The 25645-nt window shown below is 47.6% G+C and overlaps 1 protein-coding gene across 1 annotated transcript in view; it reads right to left on the reverse strand.

Annotated features, from left to right (window-relative positions):
- Positions 1 to 24905, reverse strand: part of KCNH1 (potassium voltage-gated channel subfamily H member 1) — a 1297290-nt gene extending 1272385 nt beyond the window's left edge. Inside the window, 1 exon segment of the mRNA XM_078649724.1 lies at positions 24642 to 24905. Coding sequence (XP_078505850.1) covers positions 24642 to 24720 — 79 coding nt within the window. The 5' untranslated portion in view covers positions 24721 to 24905.
- Positions 24906 to 25645: the final 740 nt, after the last annotated feature.

Below are 25645 nucleotides of genomic sequence, written 5' to 3' on the forward strand. Positions count from 1 at the left end.
TTTAAAAACCCGTTCTGAACCGTCTGCAGGGTATCTGTGGGAGCATAACCCCAGACCCCTGCGCCATAGGTTGCTACGCTGTGACATTTGGCGTGATAAATTTTTAGCAACTCTGCTGGGGCAGGTTTACCCAGTTTCCTAGAGAAGGAGACTAGAGCTGAGGTTGCTCTTTGGAAGAGAAGCTTTTTACTTGACATGGCTTGTTTCCAAGATAGTTTGTCGTCCACTAAGATTCCTAAATAAGGATATTCCCTAGTACATTCCAACCTAACTTGGTCAATGAAAAGGGACTTGGGATTCTTCGCCCTGGGGCCAAGGTGCATAACAAAGGTTTTGTTTTTATTCACTCTTAGGCCTAAAGAGAGAATGAATTGGCAATATTTGTTTAGCTGTCTTTGTAGCTGGTTTAATGTTCTAGCTAGGATTACGGAGTCGTCCGCGTATAACAGGGCGGGAATGGGGCGTTGTTTAATAGATGGAAGATCCTGACTCCCTTCAAGCATGGCTGCTTCCAGGCCGTTAGTATATAGATTGAATAGGAAGGGAGCCAGGATGATTGGGTGTAGATGGATTTTAGACATTCACTTGCATTTAGAGCAACTTGGATCATTACATCCACTCTTCGGCTTATACCTACTTTTAGTATAACCGAGGGATCCATACATTAAAGTTTCACTATGTGATTGTCTCCAGTTATTTTTAGATTCACAATACACCACTCAACACACTCACAACACTTCTATATAGCACCTCACACTCCACGACGGCAGCTTAAGAGAACTCCGGCAAAGACCCCCCTGAGGGGCCCGTTGGGCATTGCAGTGCCGGCCCAAAGAGGAGCTGCCCTATGATGAAGCATGACACCCCTTGAGGTGTGTGAGGGCCCTTGCTCCTGTAGGATCAGATCCCCTGACTTCATCCATTAGGCATCTCCAACCTTTTATTTCAATAGGAACTGCACTCCTCTGTGTATCCCTGTATCCCTGGGGGCATGTTTGTTGGACCTTTATCTGCCCTTTGTCCCTCCTTTTGTAGATTGGGTTTTAGAGCCCAACACAGCGCCTAAGATTATTGAATTGCTACGACCGTGATCCTCAAATTAGAGACAAATAGAAAAGCAAAATCTATAGCTATTTCATTGACTTTATCTCTAATTTGAGGATCACGGTCGTAGCAATTCAATAATCTTAGGCGCTGTGTTGGGCTCTAAAACCCAATCTATAAAAGGAGGGACAAAGGACAGATAACGGTCCAGCACACACACCCCCAGGGATACAAGGATACACAGAGATGTGCAGTTCCTATTGAAAGAAAAGGTTGGAGATGCCTAATGAATAAAGTCAGGGGATCTGACATGGCCAGGTATCGCCGAGCTCCAGCCCTTATCACGGAGTGACCCGGATACCGCCACCTGCCCTCCAGCATCCCCTACTGCGACAGACAACACAAAAATATCACTTTGAACTTTTGGGTTAGGGATTGTAAACCCCCAGCTTTAACTTATTATGACAGCAAACCACAAAAACATTTAAATTGCACTCAAATCATTTCACACAATTAAATGCAAAAACACCACAAACCAGAGACATGATTATTACAATTGTAATTGATGGTGAACCTTAACATAGACTTTAACACATGGCCATTCCTAACCATATCTAACCTTGTCCCTGTGTATCCAGCATGGCCTATGCATGATATCATGACTGGTCAACCTGTGAGGCCCCTCCTTAAGGAATACCTCCCCAGAGTAGCTTGTGCAGGAGGCCCATCTGCCCACCAGGTTACCTACCTCAGGCACTCCCAACCACCCTGATTATCCCTCCAAGGGCCTGTGCTACCTTGGTCATAAAGGCCTGTTGGTAGCGAAGACTCTAGCCAACTTGCTGCAATCACCCCCGGGAGGGCCCCCGTGAGACCACCACCCCACCTATCCCAAGCAAAAGGATGCCTTCTATGGAGCTGAAGTGCCCCATCAATCATGACCTCACCCGCCAGCCACAAAAGAGGACTTGAGCTGGTACCCCAGCGGGGGGACCAGCAGCGTTCTGTTGGCAGAGCGGTGAGTGGAAAAAAGACAACTCCAACACTCCATCGCCCATGTTATGCACGGGACTGGCGCAAACTGGGTCGGCGGGGACCCGTAAGTGTTAAACCACTGCCGGGTCTTCGCCGGCCCGGGGTGCCATTGTTGTGGCCGATATTGCTTGGTGGCAACCTGCTGCCATATCCAACAAGATGGGCTAGCCCGGGCGTGTCCGCCATAGGTGGGGTGCCCCCGATTTGGGTGCACGTTGGCAGTCTCACCCTAAGTGTAACTCAGAGGTAAAATGTGTTTTTTTAACAAGACTGGAAGCTATGATTACCTGGACATCTCTATGCCCTCAAATCTGTCTTTGACACCGCAGATGAGTTTTTGAAACCATAAAAATACAAGTAAGTGGTTGTTGAAGTAAAACAGTTCTGCATGGGTTATAATACTGTTTCTTATTCTATCATTCTAAATGTTTTAATGCAAAGATTGTTCCATTTATTTTTTCCATTGCTGCTCAGTTAGAAAGGGAAAAACAATGAGGAATTCGACAAATTGGAGGCACTTTACTTAGAGAACCTTTTTAACCTACACCAGAGCACTCACACAGAAAACATACCACTAGAATTTGGTAAGATTTCACTTGGCAAATGTGTGTGAGGAGTCCGCTTTACTCTGCTCACATTATCTACGTGAGGCTGGAAATAATGGACCGGCGTTGATTCGTTCTTTAATGTGGGAGATGATTTCCACAAATAATCATGGACATTTGCTTTGGTGCTAACAAAGTAACTCTGTGGCTATAAGCTTGATGGACTTTGGACTCGAGAATATGTTCTCAACTAATTTCATTAAGATCGTAAAACATGGTATAGAAGCCCAGATTTTTAAGTATGATCAGTGCTTGAAATGTAGACGCGGATATATGCACTATCCCAGAGTACCTCTTTACTACATATGTACCCTCCCGTTGAAAGTTTTGGACCGCTACTGAAGAGTACAGGTAATCGAAGAGCAGGTACTCAGTGCAAGACAGTACCTGCCCACTTAAAGCATTGAGTGGGACTATAATTCTACCCAGAGAACCAGTTTCGGGCTTATTCTTGCCCCCGCCCCACCCACTCATATACCCTCTCTAACCCCTCTGAAGAAGTTGCTCTGAGGTTTCAAATATGTAATGACTATGAACACTACCGTTTTCACTACTTCACCTGTCATACTTGCGGAGTGGATTAAGAGTCATTAGATGACTTTCTGGTATTTGTCTAAGACTAATTACTACGAGGTCCATGTTTTTAAAGTCACATTATGATATGTTCTGCATATGTATGGTTGAGTCCTAATGCCTTTTACGTCGCCGAGGATATTCCAGTCAGGACGGTACATTTGTTTGCAAAATGTACTGATGTATTGTTTCCAATTTGCACCATAGGGGTGGTGGTGGTGACAAATGAAGGAATTTTAGGATGCACACGTAAGGGCTCACTACCATGAAAAGATGCATTTGTGTTGTGTACTCGGGCATATTGTGTGTGTTTGTGTTCACCTTTTGTAAATAGCACTATAGATGTTCGATTATTTTAATAATAATATGCTCAATACTGCAGACCGAAAACGTGTTTTCCGGTCTGCATTTGAAAAATATAGACATTATGCACTGTGTCTGTATTTGCTGCTAGTCAAGATTAAATAAGCCCAAAAGCTATGCATATCAGCAGCACCTGGGAGTTTAAAGGGGCATAGGGTTTATAAATGAACCTGAAGTAGCTGCCCATGCGAGCATGTACCTGTACTGCAGTGAAAATAGTTTCAGGTGATAATACTGTTTTTGAGAATATTGTTTTTTCATAGTATGTGGCTAGTGAGCACTAAAAAAACGCACGCCTGTTAGCAAGTATACAAGCACCAGTTTAATACATGTGGAAATACAAGTGGCTACTTCATTTTTCCATCGACCAAAAATAAATAGACTAAGAGGAGAAAATGAGAATATTGATTAAAGCGAACTAAAAATTCAACCAAGTAAACTCCATATACCCGTGTTTCCTAGGTATAAGACTTCGGTCATATCGGACTCTAGTTGGCGAGGGGTTTGCCCCCCTCCTCCCACCCTCCGAGTCGTTCTCGGTCATGATCACCGTATAACGCCCACTTGGGATCAGACGCCGTGGAGGCGCTAAATGAAACAGACAACCAATCAGGATAGCGCGCTCTGCCCCGCCAGTGCCACGCTGATCATTGGTGTCAAGAGGGGGCATGTCATTGCAGGAGCGGAGGGGGAGGGGAGATACCGGCAAGGGTGGAAAGTAATCACGGCAGAAGTGCACTTGCGTTCACACTCCCAGGGCAGTAGAGGTGTTCATATAGGAAGGTGTGCCATGTCCTTCGTGAGCAGCGGTAGAAACAAGGGACTTCCTTAGATACAAATTGTGATTTCGTTGCTACCGGAGTCCCTGGTTTGTGATCCGAGATTGTATCTCCAGACTGGGACCTGCCCCTCCCCCAGCCTGGGCTCCTCTGAACCCTGGGAGTTCTGTGGACAGGGGGAGCCCTCAGGAACAGCCACTGTCGAGGCGCTGCCTGCCCAAGCTTCAAGGCGCACTGTGCTAGGGCAGTGCCGGGAAACCGTGCAGGGCGGAGGAGGCAGCCCAAACCCCGCACCGCGCGTGAAAAGGATGTCTGACAGCAAGTTACCCGTTCACAAACGGACACTAATTATGCAAACTCTACACTGTCTGCGATGCGCTGCCTCGTAAACATGCACTGCACGAAGAAACGACGGTTTCCAGCAATTCCAAGGAGCTTTGCACGGGACCATGGTGGTGCTAGTGCACAAGTCAGCAGAGCACGACCCGTGCCCACTCTGAAACACCAGGCGGGAGGATCCGGATATTGCTCCTGATCTGACGTCATTGCTTACATTAGAGTGCAAGTTGTCAATGGAGTTCCTGCTGACAAAACAGCACGGGTAACTATAAGCATGCTAACGTGCTGCTGACAAGATGATATGTCACACACAGTGCCGATACAGTCAACCCTATCCATACCCCCCCCCCCCCCCCCCGAGAAACATGGCATGCACTGCCATAAATAATCACGCAAAACAATTTAATAGGAAACGGGTTGCTGCAGGTTTATTCCATGCACCGTGCATAGTTAGAAGTGGGCGCGGGCAGTGCGCACAGTGTGTGCCAGGAAGACGAGGAAGTCTCGTACGAAAAGGTACCAAGACAGTGGGAGTGTAAAGGATGCACACTGTGAGCATGGCGTGGGTTCAGAGGGCGTGCCAAAGGACAGAGTGGGCCCCGTCAAACCGTACACAGTGAGAGCACGAACAGCGAGTGCAGAAAGAACGCCTCGTGATGTCTGTCCAGTAATCACTCGAATGCCCCAATCCCACCCGTGGACACAGCCTCCCCACAAGTTTCCTTTCAGCACCGGCCCTTTTCTGATACACTGTGCTGCGTTCACCGGTGGAGTCCTGGGGTCGGGAGTCCGGGCTGTACTCAGACCCACGCACGTCCTTCCGCTCTCGGCCTGAGCTCACCGCTACTCCTACCCGACAGACCCCCTGCTGGGAGTCACCCACCGGACTCTGTCACTACCCGCCCACAGTGCTGCTTCAGTGAAGAACAGGCAGGCGGGGAATGGGTAAAAGGCTTGATGTCACAGGGGCCCTGGCAGAGATGCTGACACGAATTATTTCCTAGGAGTGGCTGGGGCATAGCGGGCCATGCCAGCAACCAGAAAATCAAAACACCCCCACTTGAACCATACCTGTAATCACATGAGCAGGTGAAGGGAGCAACCCCAACTTTCCTCAGAATAGTTCCTTTCACCATTTCATTATCCTCCCACTATACATCCATCCTTTCACCCCGCCATCTATTCATACACAAATCAGTGCATGCCTTCACCTTTCCAACTTTGTATCAATTCATATATCCACCCATTCTTGCAACCCGCCATTTTTTCATTCTTCCATTCATTCTTTCACGATTCCATCTGTTCCTTACACCCGCACATCCATTCATCATTCTGTGGAAATTGTTTTGCCCGTCCATCCACTCTTTGATCCTACCTTTGGCATTTTCTTCCTTATTTGCCTTCAGAACTGTCTTTGCTGAATTCGTTTTTTGCGCACTTTACCACTGCTAACCAGTGCTAAAGGACTTGCACTCTCTCTTTAAACATGTGAGATTGGCTTATACCCAATTGGCATATTTAATTTACTTATAGGTCCCTAGTAAAGTGGCACTACCTGTGCCAAGGGCCAGAAAATTATATGCTACTAGTGGGCCTGCAGCCCAGACTTTGCCACCCACGTAAGTAGCACTTTAAACATGTCATAGGCCTTCCACTGCACCATGTGTGTACCGTTTTGAACTTTAATTGTAACCTAGCAAAGTAAACCTTTTGCCAGGCTTACACCTTACTTTTGAATATAGTTAAACCACCCATAGGCTAGGCCATGGACAGCCAAGAGTGCAGGGAGACATTTATTTAAAAAGTAGGACATGCACTATGAAGTTTTACATGTCCTGGTAGTGATAGAGTCTGAAATCCTTTATTCATTAATACAAGGCCTACCTCCCTTATTGTATAACATTAGAGTTGCCTTATTACATTTAATAAGTGTAATTTTCAACTATGAACATGTTAGGTGTCTCTGGAAATAGTAATGAAAAATCCTAACTAATGGTGAAGTTGGATTTTAAAATACAATCCTGAAAATGCACTTTTAGAAAGTTGGCATTTTCTTGCCTTAGCCATTTGGTGCCTGCAGCCTGTCTCTGGGTCACAACTGGTGGTAATTGATAGTTGGGCTTTGTGTATCCCTCCTAATCACCCACACACGATGGGGAGCTTGGATGTGACTGGATGGGCCATCACTGGTAGAATGGTAGGAAGGAGCTGGGCCCAGCCCCACTTATACTTGAATAGGATGTGTCCTGTCTACACAAAGACCTGCATACTACCTGGAGTTAATCTGGAGCCAGGGCCAGGAAGACAGGGCACCTGTGCACTTAAAAGACATGCTTCTAGAAGCTTCTCCTCACTTCAGAGCCACAACTGGATATAAATACTGTACCTCAGATAGCAACTCTTCAGTACACTTCTGGACCTGTGGATACTCTGCCAGGAAGAAGGACTGCTGTGCTGCTGAAAGGACTGCTACTCTGCTGGACTGCTGCTCTGAAGGACTGTTGCCCCATTGTGCTGACCTGCTGCCCTCGTGCAGGGCCAGACTGCCGTAGCGGGCTCCAGGCATTTTCCCGGTGGGCCAGAGGGGTGGAAGCTGGTTTTGTGCACGTGGGGGTTGGTGTTGTTAATGAGGGCCGGTTTTGCGGCAGTGCTGCATTATCTGCCATCTGTAACAAAAGCAGGAGCAGTGAATTTTGCTAGCACACCGACCCCCCCCCTTGCTCCCGCGGCCGGTCAAACAGCAATCTGCCAGGGCTGGTTTCTGTTCCCAGTGCAGCCCTGCCGTCTTGACTGGGTGAGAAGGACTGGACCTGCATCTCTTTAACCAAGAACCCAGAGTGACTTCAAGGGCTATTTGGCTGTCCTCCTGATCTGAAGCCTCAGGGACACTACATGTTGCCAACAACCTTGCACCTGGACTCTGCCATCTGGGAGTTTATCTTGCCAATTGGTGCCACCTCAATCCTGGACCCTTAGAAGTAGGCTTAAGGTGCTCTGCCAGCCTCTGTGGACCCAGCAGAACTGATGCATCTCCTCTGCTGCAGAGCGCAACACCAAGCAGAAGCAACGCATCGCCATTGCTGCGTGGATTGGATCAGTTGAAAGTCCCGCAAATCTTTCGCAGCCCCACCGGAACCGCTGCTGCAGGACACATTTTCAGCACAGGCCCTCACATCCCTCACCTACAGCATCCTCGACGGACCTACGAATCACAGCCGTGAAGCTGCTTACAACCAATGCATTGCCCCGACTGAGCAACACAACCTCAATGCCCGACTTCTCATCAAAAGCCCAGTCTACAGGATCCTCAACCATGACGCAGTACCTCGCATCACAGCCTCACCACAACTTGGAGCCGATGCATCGCTTCGGCTGTGTGGCATATCTCTGCCGAAGATCCTCGCAACGCTCTTCAAACAGAGTTTAAGATACGTTATTTAGCGGACCTAATTGGGTCCCCGTTGCCAGCTTACACTCCATTGCGGTTGGCCTGAACTTGTGACTTTGTCCTGGTCCATCGCGGTTGGCCTGAACTTGTGACTTTGTCCTGGTCTGGTGCACTGTAGACACCTTGTGCTTTTTGGTGCTATTTTCACCAACATCTTAAAAAAAATTGCATATCTCTGGTTCTACTGATTAGACTTTTGTCGTTTTGGTCTTGTTTTATTTATGGAAGAACGTTTTATTTTTCTAACTTGGGAGTGGGATCCTGTTTGTGTGTTATTTTCACTTTATTACTGTTTGAAGTGTTGCACAAATACTTTACACATTGTCTCCAAGTTAAGCTTGGCTGCTATGTGTCAAGCTACCAGAGGGCAGAGCACTGGTTAATTTAAGGTCTGGCTTGTGCCTCACCCTGAAAAGGATTGTGGTTGCTGCGTGACCAGGGCTCACATGCTAGTCAACTAACAACTCAATTTCTTACAAGGCTGAAGCCCCATATTAGGGGCTAACATAATGACATCCATTTGGGTACCTTGACCCGAATAACGCCTCTCTCTCCATTGAAATTGTTTGCTTATGGCCTTATTTGTGCCATGGAGAGAACAACACCCTAGAGGTAACCACATGCCCTGGTGCTGTGTATATAAAGCCCCTTATGCTGCTTACACAAGTATACACTCTTCAATCCGCATTGCCTGTGGTTAGATTCAACAAAATGGAGATATTGCTTTTAGATACACAATTGCATGGGCTGCCTTTGTTGAGAATAATTTTAGCATTTTCCATAAGTATTTTGGAATATATTGTACACCATGTGTTGAATAGGACAACATGCCCTCTTCATGTTTACTTGGTATATCTCTTAGCCCGCACAGAGAGGGGGTTACATCCATTAGAGCAGCTGTATGCTCCTGAAGCTGCATACCAAATCATGGCCCTCCTGCATTGTGTTTATCCCCAGCTCTTTTTACAAATATATTTTACGGCATGGATGTTATAGAGGAAATGAGATGATATATACGAGCTTGTACGAGACCATGAAGCGAATAATGCTGAGTCAATACCTGCCATCCAGATGTTGCACCATCACTTTAGTTGCTGAATGGGTACCACAGCATGGATAGAACTAACCTTCCCATGTTCCTAATGGTGAACACAGGAAATAGACATCACTCTGCATCCTGAGATGGATTCATTAGGATCAGTCGGGTTTGGATGCAGGTTTCTCCACGCCCCAGGAGCCAATTAGCCGTAGCAGTGGACCGAAAGAGGAATCCACCCCCCCCCCCACCCAGGGTAGGCCAGGCTTTATTTAGTTTATGAAATCTATTTTTTGAACAAAGTCCCCCAGGGACTTGGGGAGTTACCTATGGTTAGGTGCTCATTGAGTAGGGAGAATTTACCTACTTTCAGCGTTCTTTGGTAGTGTTCCTTGGAGTCTGCACGTGGCATTACCTTTCCTCACACTGACCACACTATGTTTTATGCTCATTGACGTCTGGTACTATTGGATTGGTCTAATGTTGGATTTTCTCTATGCTTTACTGACAGTGAGGACATCCTCCTATTTTCATAAAACCTGCGGTAAGTCAGTCAATGTGCCTATTTTAACAGTCTGTAAGAAACTGGGTTTATGATTGAAAGGTAGTGAAGACCATTAATTTATTTAAAGTGTTTTATACTGTGGCGGCTCCTCCATTATAGCAGAGGAGCGTCACCCCACCTGCTGCGAGGGCTGCAGTGCAGGCACACACATTAATAAAATGGTAATAAATAAAATTGTATTAATGTGTCCCAGGCTCGCGCTATTGCAGCGCGATTGCAAAGGAGGGGCTGATTAGTGCAATTGCACTTTTAATGAAGCCCCCTGCCAGTGCGCAGGTCAGATTGGCTGGCTGTCTAGAGCCGGACAATCTGACATGCGCATTCCAGAGCCTGCAATTTCAAGGCTGAGAAACAACAACGGTTTGCAGCCGCAGGCCCCCAGCCTCAAAATGAGTGCTGGGTTAGCCTGCTCCAACCAATCCTGGAGCTGGAATGGTTGGCTTTGCATTGTGCAAGGGTGGAAGTCCTTCCCTTTACGCCTGAGTCAGCGCAGAGGAGAGCGCCAGGTGAAAGGAGGAGACGCATCCAGAGCCTGGGCGGCAGCGAGGACATGGAAAAGAGCACTGGGTGGCATGCGGAAGGTACGTTCCTTTTATTTATTTTTTTATTTTTATTTGTTGCCTGTTTCAATTCCCTCCTCCCCACCTCCCCATCATCCCTGCCCCCCACTCCGCCTGCACACCAGCCACTACTGGTTTTATAAAGCGCGAACATGAACCAAGAGTATCACAGCACTGTACAGAAGATTAGAAACAGAATCAAAATCAAAGACTTGAAACCTAAAACATATAACCTAAAGCAGAACATAAAACTTTAACAAGATATGACACGCTGTATCAGAACTCTTTTAAAAAATCCACCACCCCGTTTTGAAGCATGAGGACAATTTTCCAAGATAACTTTCTGGGAGCCTACAATGATTCAGTTCCAGGAGGCCAGGTGAACAGTGTTTGCGTCTAATTCCACTGGAAAGAATGTGCTTCTGCCCTATTAGTAGTATTGGTGTTGTTGTGGCCCTCTTGGAGACAGGCTAACTTAGCAACAAACACAATCCCTGTTAGTGTGGTCCACAAAAGTCAATAAACTAACCTGTGCTTAACACTCTGGTAGCTTTGTACAAACAGTCAGGCTTAACTTAGAGGCACTGTGTTAATTATATATGCATCATACAACCATTAATGAAGTGAAAATATAACACAAGAAAAATCCAACACCAATTTACAGAAAATAGACATTTTAATAATTAAAAATAACAACCAAACAAATTAAATCTAATCAGTAGAACCAGAGTTATGATTTTTAAAAGTAAATAGCACCTAAAAGATTAAAAGAGCCAACAGTGGGTATCTGGCATTGAAAACTGGAGCAAAGTCAACAGTAAAGGCTGACTGCGATGTAGCGCCGTAAGGCTACACAACGTGGACTGGGCCAGTCTCGGCTTGACTTCTAACTCAGAAGAAATTCTGAAGAAAAATTGCTGAGAAGGTAAAATTCGGAGGGTCATTGCAACCAGCGGTGTCCGAGGTGGAGGCGTTGCCGTCTGGGAGCTTCTGAAAGAAGTATCAGTGAAGATTTCTACATTCGGCAATTATCACTTTTTTGAAATTTGAAACTCCCCAGCGGCTGCAGGATGTAGCTGACGAGGGCTCCACGAAACCATATACCATTGTTCAGAGGTCCCGCTGAACAAGATTTACTGCTGTGAAGAAGAACATTGTGGGAGCTACTGCGAAGTCAGGCAGACCGGCGATGCACCTTGGACGATCTACAAGCAGGTGGGTCCCAGTTTCCGGTCGGCTCTCAGGTCACTTTTTGGTGAACATTTTTTGATGTCCCAAGCTACAGGTTGTGGCAGGAGGAGCCCCACTTGCAAGGGTACAGGACTGGTTGGATTCCACCTGAGGGGGGGATCAGGACTCACTCTAAAAGGCCAGGTATAGGGTTCAAGGACTCTGGAGCTTGTGGTGTCCCTGTTGTTTTCAAAGGAGACCAGCCAACAATTCCTTCAAGTCAATCTGGTAGTCCTGATTTCAAGCAGCAAGGCAGGCCTCAAGCAGCAGGGCAGTTTTCTAATGGTACAAGACAAGCTTCAAGCAGGAGGACAGTCCTCTGAAGTACAAAATAGTCCTTCTGGGGGTCCTCCGTAGTTCACGGTGTTTACTGAAAAGTTGATCTAAAGATCCAGTAGTTAGCCTGGTGCCAGTTTTTGAAGTGGGTGAAACTTTTGGGCTCCCCACATCAGATTCTGAAAAGTTACTTCCATCCCCTTCCTCAGTTCCACGTAGTCTACGGTGACAAAAGGCTGTTGTCACATTCCTTTGTGAGTGTGTTGGAGTCAGAGCTTTGAAATGTAAGTGGGATAGGAAACAGCTTGCCCCTCCCATCCTGCAACACCAAGTCCCCCTTTGTCTCACTGTCTGGAAGGAATACACAAAGGCCATCTGCCAACTATTCATGGCCATTTGACCAGGACACAGGCTGCAGGCAGCAATTGGATAAGACATGAAAATGCTAGCTTTCTAAAAGGGGCATTTTTTTAGAATTGTTAATTTAGTGTTAGCACAATACGTGCTGCTGGCCCACTAGTAGCATTTAATTTACAGGCCCGTGGCACATGTAGTACCACTTTACTCGGCATTTATAAGTAAATTAAATGCGCCCAATTAGGCATAGCCTAATTTGACCATATTAAAAGGAGAGAGCACAAGCACATTAGCAATGGTTTAGCATTGGTAAAGTGCACAGAGTCCTAATGTCAACAAAAAATTAAATCCAGACAACAGGAGGGATGACAGCAAAAGGTTTGAGGGAAGACCACACCAAGGATGTATTATATACACTACACCCGAGCACACCCAATCATTATTTCTATGATCCAATCAAAGTATGTAACACATGTTAGAAGATTACAGGGAGAATGTTTTTCATCATAATGCAATTTTCAAGAGATTGGAGAGATGAACGTGCCCGAGACAACGCCTGTTACACCACAGGCTTCCGGACGTATCAAGGTCCGAAGGGCCCGCTGTGGACTGTTTTTGGATTGTGTGATACTCCTCACAGCCTCGACCATAATTATTTGATTTTACTCATCGACATTGAATGCGCACTGCTGCTCCATCATGGGAAAGTGAATACTTAAAGAAAATCTATCATTAGTATATCGAATCCAATGTGGCAGTTAAAACCACAAACCTTGATATGAAGCTCTAGTTTTGTGTCTTGAAAAAGCCCTGCGGGCAAAACGCGCGTCAGCTGCTGCTATCTCTACATCTATGTCTTTGAAATAAAATATACAAGACCTGATTGGGAAGTGTGACTAGAGTACCTTTTGGAGTTGATTCTCAGGAAATTGGACCAAGTACTTTTTTGAAAATTGTATTATGATGAAAAAAAATCTCCCTGTAATCTTCTAACATGTGTTACGTGCTTTGATTGGATCATAGAAATAATGATTGGGTGTGCTCGGTGTAGTGTATATAATATTAGGTCTGGATCTTCTAGATCCACAGATAGATTGACACTCCAGTGGGTGGGTGTAAAACACCATTTATGAGCACCTCTTACCAAGTGATACTTAGACAATTTTGCTATGGACTTAGAGTGTCAGTAGATGTGTGGATCAAATGAGCAAACCCACTTTTTTTTGTCTATACACCAAGGATGTATGTCTAATACCGCCAACCTTTTAAATCTTCTATTAACCCTTTCAGTGCTCATGACGGAATGGTTCCATCATGAGCACCAGTGCTCCTGTGCTCATGACGGAACCATTCCGTCATGAGGATAGGGGCATGAAAGCCCTCGGCTACAGACAGTATAGGGACTTCCTTTTTTGTATTGGCCTCAGGAGGTTGGAGAAGAGCTCCTCCACCCTCTCCAGGCTACTTTGCATTTTCTTTGCAATGCCGATCGCTCGCATCAATTTCATTGTTTTGGTGCTCGTGAGGCTATCTCAGCCCCCGGAACACCGAAGCAATTGGGAGAGATATCGTTGGAAAGAGGAGAGTCTCCCCTTTCTAATGGAACCCTTCTCTAGTGGATCCCTGCTTGGGGATCACCTCAGGTGGGCAATCTCCAAGCAGAGATCCACCCACCAGCCACCAGGGAGGGGGGAGCGGCCCTTTGGTTAAGGGCCTTGGCTCTCCCCATATAATGTGTGTACAAACAGTCTTTATGCCCCCCGGGGGCAGATGGGGGCATTAGCCCACAATCTTCCCCCTTCGGGGGGCAGAAAGCACCCTAGAGGCCAGGGAGTTTTTTATAGGCATGGGGTGGGGGCTGCCCAGAATGGGCATGAAAATGCACCCCCCAAAGAAAACAAAAGAATTTGTGTCTCCCCAGGGGCAGATTAGGGCAATAGCCTCCCAGGGACAGATGAGGGCAAAAGCCCCTAATCTGCCCCTAGGGGGACAGAAAGCACACTAAGCACCAGGAGTTTTTTATTTTTATATACGTAGGGGTGGGAGCTGCCCAGAATGTGCATATATATCAATGTCTCCACCCCCCAAAAAATGTTACCGTCTTTCTGCCCCCAGGAGGCAGATGGGGCAGTAGCCCCTGATCTGCCCCCATGGGGGCCGAGGCACACTTGATGCCAGGTATTATTTTTTACAGGCTAGGGATGGGGGCTGCCCAGAATGGGCATCAAAATGCCCCCACCCTACCCCCCAAAGAAGGCTGTATGCCCCCCCATGGGAGGCAGATGGGGCAAAATAGCCCACTAGGCAACAGGGATTTCCCCTCCCCAAAAAATGCCCCTCCCCAGGAGGCAGACGGGGGCAGTAGCCCCTAATCTGCCCATCGGGGGGCTGAAAGCCCACTAGGCAGGGTTTTATTTAATATGTAGGGATGGAGGATGCCCAGAATGGGCATGCTAATGCCCCCACCTAAAAAACAAATGATACAGTCTTTCTACCTCCCCCCGGGAGGCAGAAAGGGGCAAAAGACCCTTATCTGCCTCCAGAGGGTGCAGAAAGCCTAATAGGCATCAAGGTTTTTTTTTTTAAATCAGGGGTGTGGGTTGCCCAAAATGGGCCTGCCAGTGCCCCCCAAAAATGCCACAGTCTTTCTTCCCCCCCAGGAGACAGATGGGGCAGTAACCCCTGATCTGCCCCCCAGGGGGCATCAGAGAGCCCACTAGGCACCAGTGATTATGCTGGCTTTTTATATGCGAGGGGGTGGGGCGGCCCAGAATGGGCATACCAATGCCTACACCTCAAACAAATAGCCACAATCTTTCTGCCCCCCTTGGGGTTATATCGGGGCAACCCACCCCCCCAATTTCCCCCCACAGGGCGGCAGACAGTCCACTAGGCACGGACTTGTTTTTAGCACTGTGCCTACCCATGGATTTTGGGCCGTAGCGCATCTGGCATATAGGGACACCTAGCAAACCTGTACATTTTTTTAAACTAGATACCAGGAGGAATCCAGGATGGGGTGATTTGAGTGCCTTTCATCAGGTTTTTCTCACATTTCTGTGATGGAAAATTCTGGGATCCGCGTGGATCCACAAAATTCCACCCACAGCGCATTCCACAAAGTCTTCTGATAAAAATGGCACCTCACTTGTGTGGGTAGGCCTATTTCTCACGATACGACACAGCCCAAAATGCAACATGGACACACTTCATTTTTACACCTGGGTGTTTGGCCCCGGGCTCGGCGGCCATCTTGAGAAACCTACCAAACCCACACATTTAAAAAACTAGACACCCAGGGGAGTACAGTGAGGTATGGCTTGCGTGGATCCCCCAACATTTTCCTATCCAAAATCCCCTGCAAACTTCAAATTTAGCTGAAGAATACATATTTTCCACATATTTTTGCATGGAATCACCGTGCCGGTACAAATGTCCTACCCCACAGCGTTTCCCTCAGTCTCCAGAGTAAAATGATACCTCACATGAGTGAGATACCATTTTTATCGGGAGACCTGGGAGCTGGGTGGTAGGAAATTTGTGGATCCATGCAGATACCAGATCTTACCCACATAGAAATTTGATGAAAATGTGATTTCTTTCAGCTAAATTTGAGGTTTGCAGGGGAATTCTGGGGAGAAAAATGTTGGGGGGCCCACTCAAGCCATACCTTACTGGACTACCCTGATTGTCTAGTTTTCAGAAATGTGTGGGTTTGGTAGGTTTCCCGAGATTGCCACCGAGCCCAAGGCCAAGACCCCCCTTGCAAAACCAGGTTGTTTTGTGATAGGTAATTTTGGTGTCTCCTCAATATGTTTTGGGCCCTTGCCTGTCGTGAGTACTTGACCCACTTGACCCACCCATGCATCTGAGGTATCATTTTTATCAGGGGCCCTGGGGTAATGCTTTGTGGTAGGAAATGTGTGGATCCACGCAGATTCCAGAACTTTCTATCACAGAAATGTGAGGATTTTTTTTTTTTTACAAAGTTTTTGTTTTGCAGGGGATTCTGAGTAACAGAACCTGGTTAACCCCATCCTGGATTCCCCTGGGTGTCTAGTTTCCAAACATGTATAGGTTTGCTAGGTTTCCCTAGCTGTCAGCAGAGCTAGGGTTCAAAATCTCCAGCTAGGCACTTTGTAAAAAAAGTGACTGTTTTCACTGTGAAAATGAGGTGTGGCCACGTTGCTTTTGGGCCATTTCCTGGCGCGGGCACTAGGCCTACCCACACAAGTGAGGTACCTTTTTTTTCAGAAGACTTTGGGGAATGCGGGGTGGATAGAATTTCGTGGATCCACACAAATTCCAGAACTTTCCACCACAGGAATGTGAGGAAAATGTGTTGTTTTATTTAACAAAGTTTGAGGTTTGCAAGGAATTCTGGGTAACAGAACCTGGTGAAAGGCACACAAGTCGCCCCATTCTGGATTCCCCTGGGTGTCTTGTTTCCAAAAATATATAGGTTCGCTAGGTTTCCCTGGGTGCGGGCAGAGGTCGGATTCCAAATCTACAGCTAGGCACTTTGCAAAAAAAGGGTCCGATTTCACTGTGAAAATGTGGTGCGTCTACGTTGCATTTGGGGTTGCTTCCTGTCGCGGGCACTACACCTACCCACACAAATGAGGTATCATTTTTATCAGGAGACTTAGGGGAACATAGAATTGTATTGACTTTTAATGTATTTCAGCCTTCCAAATATAAGACAATGTGTAAAAAAGAAGTCACTTTGAAAAAATGTCTTAAAATTCACATGCTGGTATGGGTACCCAAAATTTTAGAGATGTGCAAATAGCTGCTGTTTCTGAACTCTATATTTTGTTCCCAGTTCAGAAATACATAGGCGTCTATCATACCGATTTTTCCCTGTTTACATTTTCCCAAATGAATTGCTATATACCCAGTACACCATAAAAAACCATTGCAAGACGCTGCTCAGTTGTTGACTCTGGGTTCTTTGGGTTCTTGGTGAACCTACAAGTCCTATATATCACCACAACCAGAAGAGTTCAGCTAATGCAATGGTATATTGCTTTCAAAAATATGTCATTCTTAGAAGAACTTACATGTGAAAACGTTGGGAGAAATGGCTGTTTTTTTTAAATCTCATTTTTCAATTTTTTCTATTTTCAACTGTTAGTTTCTATAGAAAAACCTTGAAGGACCTACACGAGTGACCCCTTGCTGGATTTGGAATTTTGTCTACTTTTCAGAATTGTATAGCTGTCCAGGATACATCATTGCTTTCATGCCCATTTCTACCATTAACTGTAAGGAGGTTGAAAGCACAAAAATAGCAAAAATAGGCTATGTCTAGTAAAATGGCAAAACTATGCAAAAATGTTTGGTTGTCTAACAAAAGTCTGTCAGTCCCTGAAAGCTGGTAACATGGTGATTTCAGCACCACAAACTCTTTGTTGATACTATTTGCAGGGGAAAAAACAGACGCTATCAGCTGCAGCTCTTTTTCCCATTTTTCCCAAAACAAACAACATGTAGCTATATTTTTGCTAATTTCTGGGTCCCCTCCAGGGGAATCAACAAACCTTGGGTACCTTTAAAATCCCCATGGTGTTTGAAGAAAAGGACGCAAATTTGGCGTGGATACCTTAAGTGGTCAAAAAGTTACAGGGACCTAACCGCAAACTACCCCAAATAGCCCAAAAAAGGCTTAGGACATGAGAAAAAGGCCTAGCAGCGAAGGGGTACATATATGTGTGTATATATATATATATATATATATATATATATATATATATATATATAGTCCTGCTTTAAGTCTGCTTGAAATTTTGCAATTTGAGGCCTAACGCTGATGATTGCGGGTAAGCACTTACATAGCATCACCAGTACATAGATCTGATTAATTCACAGTAGGGGGAATACTGTGGCACAGTGAGCATATTTTGGTATTGTCATAACTTGTGAAAGATATGTGGACATGCTTGCTCGAAAGCCCCATCTCACCATAATAATGTTCTCTGTTTGCCTCTTAATTGTTTTTCTATAGGTGCTGACAATGGTAAACAAGCCACATTGAATGTGGAATACAGGTCGTATTTTCAAACTACACACTGTAGATACACGTTTCTTTTTTCATTGACCCACTTCTCCCTGCAGAATGATAGAATGTCAACATAAAGCCCTAACAAATGCCATAACCCCTTTGTATGGTTACAGTATTTGGCAGAAACATATCTATTCCATTACCAATAACAGGTTGGAGTGGTATTCCCCAGTCTTCCAATAAAGTTTTGATTCAGTCAACAAGAGGCTTTTTTTAGCTTTTTGACATTTCTTCACCTCAAGCTATGCTCACTATCACTTATACTAGAAAAATCACATTGGTGTCTACCACCTAGAGAACAACTATATGTGCTCTTCACAGACACTGGAGCGTGGTCAGAAAAATGCTGAGTGTTCACAGACACTGGAGCATAGTCAAAGAATGCTGAGCAGCGTTCACAGACACTGGGGCATGGACAGAAGAATGCTGAGCGTTCACAGACACTGGAGCATAGTCAAAGAATGCTGTGCATTCACAGACACAGGGGCATGGACAGAAGAATGCTGAGCGTTCACAGACACTGGAGCATAGTCAAAGAATGCTGTGCATTCACAGACACGGGCATGGACAGAAGAATGCTGAGCGTTCACGGACACTGGAGCATGGTCAAAGAATGCTAAGCAGCGTTCACAGAGACTGGAGCATGGTTAGAAAAATGCTGCACGTTCACAGATACTGGAGCATGGTCAGAAAAATGCTGCGCATTCACAGACACTGGAGCATGGCCAAAGAATGCTGAGCATTCACAGACATTGGAGCATGGTCAGAAAAATGCTGCGCGTTCACAGAAACTGGAGCATGGTCAGAAAAATGCTGTGCGTTCACAGACACTGGAAAATGGTCAAAGAATGCTAAGCAGCGTTTACAGACACTTGGGCGTGGACAGAAGATTGCTGAGCGTTCACAGACACTGGAGCATAGTCAAAGACTGCTGTGCGTTCACAGACACTGGGGCATGGACAGAAGAATGCTGAGCGTTCACAGACACTGGAGCATGGTCAAAGAATGCTAAGCAGCGTTCACAGACACTGGAGCATGGTTAGAAAAATGCTGCACGTTCACAGACACTGGAGCATGGTCAGAAAAATGCTGCACATTCACAGACACTGGAGCATGTCCAAAGAATGCTGAGCGTTCACAGACACTGGAGCATGGTCAGAAAAATGCTGCGCATTCACAGACACTGGAGCATGTCCAAAGAATGCTGAGCGTTTACAGACACTGGAGCATGGTCAGAAAAATGCTGCGCGTTCACAGACACTGGAGCAAGGTTAAAGAATGCTGAGCAGCGTTCACAGACACTGGGGCGTGGTCAGAAGAATGCTAAGCGTTCACAGACACTGGAGCATAGTCAAAGAATGCTGTGCATTCACAGACACTGGGGCATGGACAGAAGAATGCTGAGCGTTCACAGACACTGGAGCATGGTCAAAGAATGCTAAGCAGCGTTCACAGACACTGGAGCATGGTTAGAAAAATGCTGCACGTTCACAGATACTGGAGCATGGTCAGAAAAATGCTGCGCATTCACAGACACTGGAGCATGTCCAAAGAATGCTGAGCGTTCATAGACACTGGAGCATGGTCAGAAAAATGCTGCGCGTTCACAGGCACTGGAGCATGTCCAAAGAATGCTGAGCGTGTACAGACACTGGAGCATGGCCAGAAAAATGCTGCGCGTTCACAGACACTGGAGCAAGGTTAAAGAATGCTGAGCAGCGTTCACAGACACTGGAGCATAGTCAAAGAATGCTGTGCATTCACAGACACTGGGACATGGACAGAAGAATGCTGAGCGTTCACAGACACTGGAGCATGGTCAAAGAATGCTAAGCAGCGTTCACAGACACTGGAGCATGGTTAGAAAAATGCTGCACGTTCACAGATACTGGAGCATGGTCAGAAAAATGCTGCGCATTCACAGACACTGGAGCATGTCCAAAGAATGCTGAGCATTCACAGACACTGGAGCATGGTCAGAAAAATGCTGCGCGTTCACAGAAACTGGAGCATGGTCAGAAAAATGCTGTGCGTTCACAGACACTGGAGAATGGTCAAAGAGTGCTAAGCAGCGTTTACAGACACTGGGGCGTGGACAGAAGATTGCTGAGCGTTCACAGACACTGGAGCATGGACAGGAGAATGCTAAGCGTTCACAGACACTGGAGCATAGTCAAAGACTGCTGTGCGTTCACAGACACTGGGGCATGGACAGAAGAATGCTGAGCGTTCACAGACTGGAGCATGGTCAAAGAATGCTAAGCAGCGTTCACAGACACTGGAGCATGGTTAGAAAAATGCTGCGCATTCACAGACACTGGAGCATGTCCATAGAATGCTGAGCGTTCACAGACACTGGAGCATGGTCAGAAAAATGCTGCACGTTCACAGACACTGGAGCATGTCCAAAGAATGCTGTGCGTTCACAGACACTGGAGCAAGGTTAAAGAATGCTGAGCAGCGTTCACAGACACTGGAGCATGGTCAGGAGAATGCCGAGCGTTCACAGACACTGGAGCATAGTTGGAAGCATGCTGAGCGTTCACAGACCCTGGGGCGTGGACTGAAAAATGCTGAGCAAGCATAGACATGGGCAAGGACAAAGGCAAACTAAGCATTTGCAGAGAAAGGGGCATGAACATAGAAACACTGTGAATACACAGACAGCAGGGCATGGACAAAGAAATTCAGAGCACACACAGAGGCAGAGAAATACTAGGCAATCATATTCTTGCATCTAGGCAAATCACACAACCTTGAGCATGTGCCTGAAAGAAGCTAAACCTATTGGCTTTGCCAATGCTTGTTACCAGCATGAAACAAATCAGTAACAATAATCACACGAAATCTGAAAATATAAGACTGAATTGAGCATTACTAAAATCTGTGAAAGGGGTAGTAGTTTTCAGTGTCTCAGTCCCTCCTGTTCTCTCACTCACACTAGCTCCTCTGCAATATTTTACTAAGTTAGATAGTCAATCCCTTTTTCTCTTCCTGTTTTTCTGGAATCCTCCATCTACATATCTCATACGACATCTCTTTCTTCATCACTATCTTTCCACTCTCTCATTCAGCGCGGACTACTTGCATTATCTCTCCTACAACACACACATACTCCGCTCAGTTGGAAACACTGCATTTTATTTATTTTATTTTGGTGATCTCCACATTTCAAAAGCTGTACATACCTGCTCCACACTGTGTCACGTAAAATTGTAACTACAAATCAAACATAAATGACCACTGCACTGTGTGTTGCTCTGAGAGGCCAGAGATTGGATGGGCATGCCGTCTGAGCACCTCCAAGCACTGTGAGACAGTCAGAGTCCCAATTCCAGAGCTCTCAATCGTACCCAGTCATGAACCACCAGCCACAGCTCACCCAGACACCGAGGCAACTCAGCTTCCAGGATGCACCACACAGGAGTCTTATGTGGCAAAGAAAAAACTACACAAACGCATCTGGGAAGAGGCAAATGCTCTTAAGGAATGCAGAATGAAGTAAAACGTGTGAAATGCAAACAGGAACTGTGTCACTGACATGGATTACCTTGAGCGTTTTACAGAGGTTGAGACAACGATCTGTTTTGCTTGTAAAGTTAGGAACACGAACACCGCACCCAAGAAAGACCCATTTCAAAGCAGGTTGTTGATAATAGCAGGCCCTGGCCTAGCAGGACCCACCCCACCTAAAGCCCTGCATACAAACAGAACATGCATAGATCTAGGGCTTCAACAGAGATGCATGTTTATCGTGCAAAATATGGTCACAGAAGCAAACAGAACAGACGCGGAAAGTACAGCGGCCCGCTGGCTGCACAGGCAGGGCACAGAGGCAGCCTGGACAAACACACAGGATGGTCGCATGATGAACAGGTGCAGACACTGAAAATATTGAGAGCCGGTGTGTAGTGTGGCAGAGGCACGGTAGAGCGAGAGGAGACCCCGGGACATGGAGGCGCGCGGACCGAGCATGCTCGGACACGGCGGCGCGTGCAGAGACTCAGCAAAGAGGCGCAGAAACCGAAGCCTCTTTACAGAGACGCTGAGCGGGCGCTGGGGCAGATCCAAAGCTGACGCGTGGGCGCGCGCAGCACTCAGCACTCACGTGGACACCGGCACGCGACGGTGGGAATGGCCCGAAGAAGCACAGGTGTGGAAGCAACAGTTAGGATAGGGACAGGGCAGGAGTAACAAGCACGTAATAAAGCTCCAGTTCTAACAGCCACGTGTGTCTGTAGTTATTGTAGCACGATGCTACAGCAACGAACGATGCGCAAGCATGCTCGCACAGGTAAACAGAGCAGGCAGAACCACACCGACACACGCCTGGGCGGACAACCAGAGCATCCAATGAGACAAGGAACCGGAAGACAGAAACGGTGTTCTTTAAATACACGAAATACACGTGCAACTGTGGTAGAGTTTAGATCTTTGACTCAAAATGTACGACAGCAGTGACAGGCAGTAGGGCTCATGCGTGTGGCGGTAGGAAGCAGAGATTTATAGGTGAGAGAGTGAGGCGGTCCAGCCAGAAAGGAAAGGGTTAGAGAGAGAAGAGGTGAAAGGACAAGCCCCATGCCTCCCTCGTCTCTTCCCTCTGAGGAATGGTACCTTCCGATACACCCCCCCTCCCCCTGAACAATGCCAGGTATACGAGCCAAAGAGAAGCAGGAAGGAACGTGTATGGAAAGTTTTGGTGAAAGTGTTCAGTAAGGGGATGTTACATACTTAGGACTATGTGCTGCAAAAACGTAATATCTGCCAATAACTCTCCCAGGCGGTGGGTTCCCTGTCGTTTTCAACACAGCTTACCGTTTTATTACAAATAAATATTTTGTTGCATCTTCAAAATATACATACAGTTTTAGAGCGTTTCAAAAGCATTATAACATCACAGCAATCAGAAAATCTAATGAGACTGAATCAGCTCCTTCAATATTATTAACAAGTACAAAAACTTAAAGCTGTGTCAACACTGTATAGTGCACACATTCTTAAAGCGCTTTCTATACTCAATGCGTGCTCTGAAGCGCTCGATTCAACAATTTAGCATATGCCATATAAATCGCTATGCTTTACAGGTATGTTTATCCGCTTAATAGCAGGCGAATGGAGACGCAGCGCTTGGGGGTGGTGGTGAGTGGGGTGGGGGTGTTGCTGGGGGGGGGTGGGGGGGTTGCTGGGGGAGGGGGATGCCTCCAGCAATCCCAGACAAATCTCGCCCTCGTTTCACTCCAGCTGGTTAAAGCAGGCAGGATGGCACCTGTGCCAGTCTCACGGTACATTTCAGCAGTGTCTCTAGGTTCCTTGCCCCTGGGTGCGTGTCAGGGGGCTTCGCCCCGCTGAACGCCGCGAGGCGCTGCCAAAGGACCTGTCCTGCCCTGGAGGTGTGCGGGGCAGGGGCAGACCTGCATACCTGGAGGGCGGAGGGAGACCCTCAAACCTGCGGGGGGCAAGGGTCAGTGTACGGAACCCCCCTGCATCACCAGTGTACTGCTATGTAGGGACACCCCCAGCCTCCCCCTCCAAGCGCAGAGGTGCGTACAGGAGTACTTGTACTGTACAGGGGCAGCCGGCTCTGCATGGACCAATGCCAGAAGACCCCCCATAGTAAGGGGTCTCTACAAGGGGTGATGATGACACGATGCTGCTGGGTACCTAGCTGGCATCAGTGTAAAGAACCCCTTGGCGTACAGAGGGCACGGCCACTCTCCCCTCCCCCACTTCCAGGCACTACGTGACGAATCGTCACATGCAGCGTGCTCTGCATGTGTCAGACTCCCTCTGTAACACTGGGGTCAGGGGAGAGCACCCCTTCAGTACCAGGGGAGATGTGCACAGCAATTATAACCCCCTAAAGTGCCTGGGTGCAGGGGACAATGCACGGGGAATCTCAGGCACTGCACTGCCCCTGGACTGGGGCACCACCCCCCGCCCCCCATTCAGGGCACCCCCTGAAGTGCATCTGGCAGTCCCAGTGCAGCGATAACCCCACAGAGAAAGGGTGGGCACCCGTCCCACTTGCATGTTAAGTGCCAGTCCCGATAGACCATGTACAGTGCACAGGGGGAGCCCCGCAAACCAGGGACCACAGCAGTGGGGGGGGGGGGGAGGGGAGGGTTAGGGGGGACACCATACTTATGGCCCAGGCCAGTCCACGGGGAGAGCACCACAGGATATACAGGCCAGTCCCAAGAGATGCCCGAGGCACCGGGCAGTGTTTGAGCATCACCCAGCTGTCCTGAAGTCACTTCCTGGGGACCCCTCACCAGCAGAGCAGGGGTCAGCTCTAAGAAATCCCCTGTAGAGGATCACAGGTCAGTCAGTCTCCACCGCACCCCGGGGGGTCAGGTCGCTTGCTTACCATTGGATCTCCGCACGATGTTCTCCAGGAAGGTGTTCTGGGGGGCCACCAGCCCTCTCCGGCCCCCGGCCATCGACATGTTCCCGCCGCCGCCGCGGGAGGTTCAGGGATGCTCGGGGGTGGGGGGCAGAACCTCGAGCCCCGGGTCCCGATCCGCACGGCCGCTCCTCATGGTCCTCCGAGCCCCGGCAGCAGCTGGCAGCCAGCGGAGGCGGCAGCTCTGCCGGGCAGCATCCTCCGCGTCCCGCGTCCCACCGCTGCCCACGCTCAGCGCCTCCCTGCGCGGCCGCGCGGCGCCCTCTGGCGGCCGAGGCCCGGCGGTGCCGAGAGCACCTGCACACTCCGGGGCTGGACAGGGACTCTCACAGCCGGACCCGGGGCGCCCGTCTCAAGTCCAGAGTAAGAGCGCCACCCAGCGGAGCTCCGCTCAGCCCGCACTTGACTGAAGTGATGCCGATTAAAGTGCTGCTGAGGATGCACCTCAGTTTGACAGGTGCCCCGCCGGGCAGGTGCTTTATTCACTCCCAGGCAGGGGCGGCCCTTGTGCATACAGCGCCCTGGGCGAAAAGAAATCTGATGCCCTCGATGATGCTGGTAAATAAAATGAGGCAATAGGGGGCCGATTTTGTGTTCACAGTTTAGACACACTGAAGGCTTAAATCAAAGCAGCACCTGTCCTCCCAACAGAAAATATGAGCACCTCTCCACCCAACCCCCCCCCCCCCCGACTTACACTCATTCACTCATTTAATCTTTATTTCGGTACATTAGAGCTATAAAAATACATTAAAAAATCAGTTAATATTGTTACAAAGTCCAAGTAAAAGTACAGGCGGGCAATTTATATAAACGAAGCACGGATGGGGGGTGTCTAATCTTTACATGTTAAAACATTAATTTAAATAGATTAACTTAGATTTACACTCAACTTCACACTGGTGTGAAGTTGTTGGTGGGGCCGATAGGGTTGTTGGTCCACGGTGGAAGGGAGCTTGGGAACCAGG

The sequence above is a fragment of the Lissotriton helveticus genome, chromosome 6 (genome assembly GCF_964261635.1).
Source record: "Lissotriton helveticus chromosome 6, aLisHel1.1, whole genome shotgun sequence".
Lineage (NCBI taxonomy): Eukaryota > Metazoa > Chordata > Amphibia > Caudata > Salamandridae > Lissotriton > Lissotriton helveticus.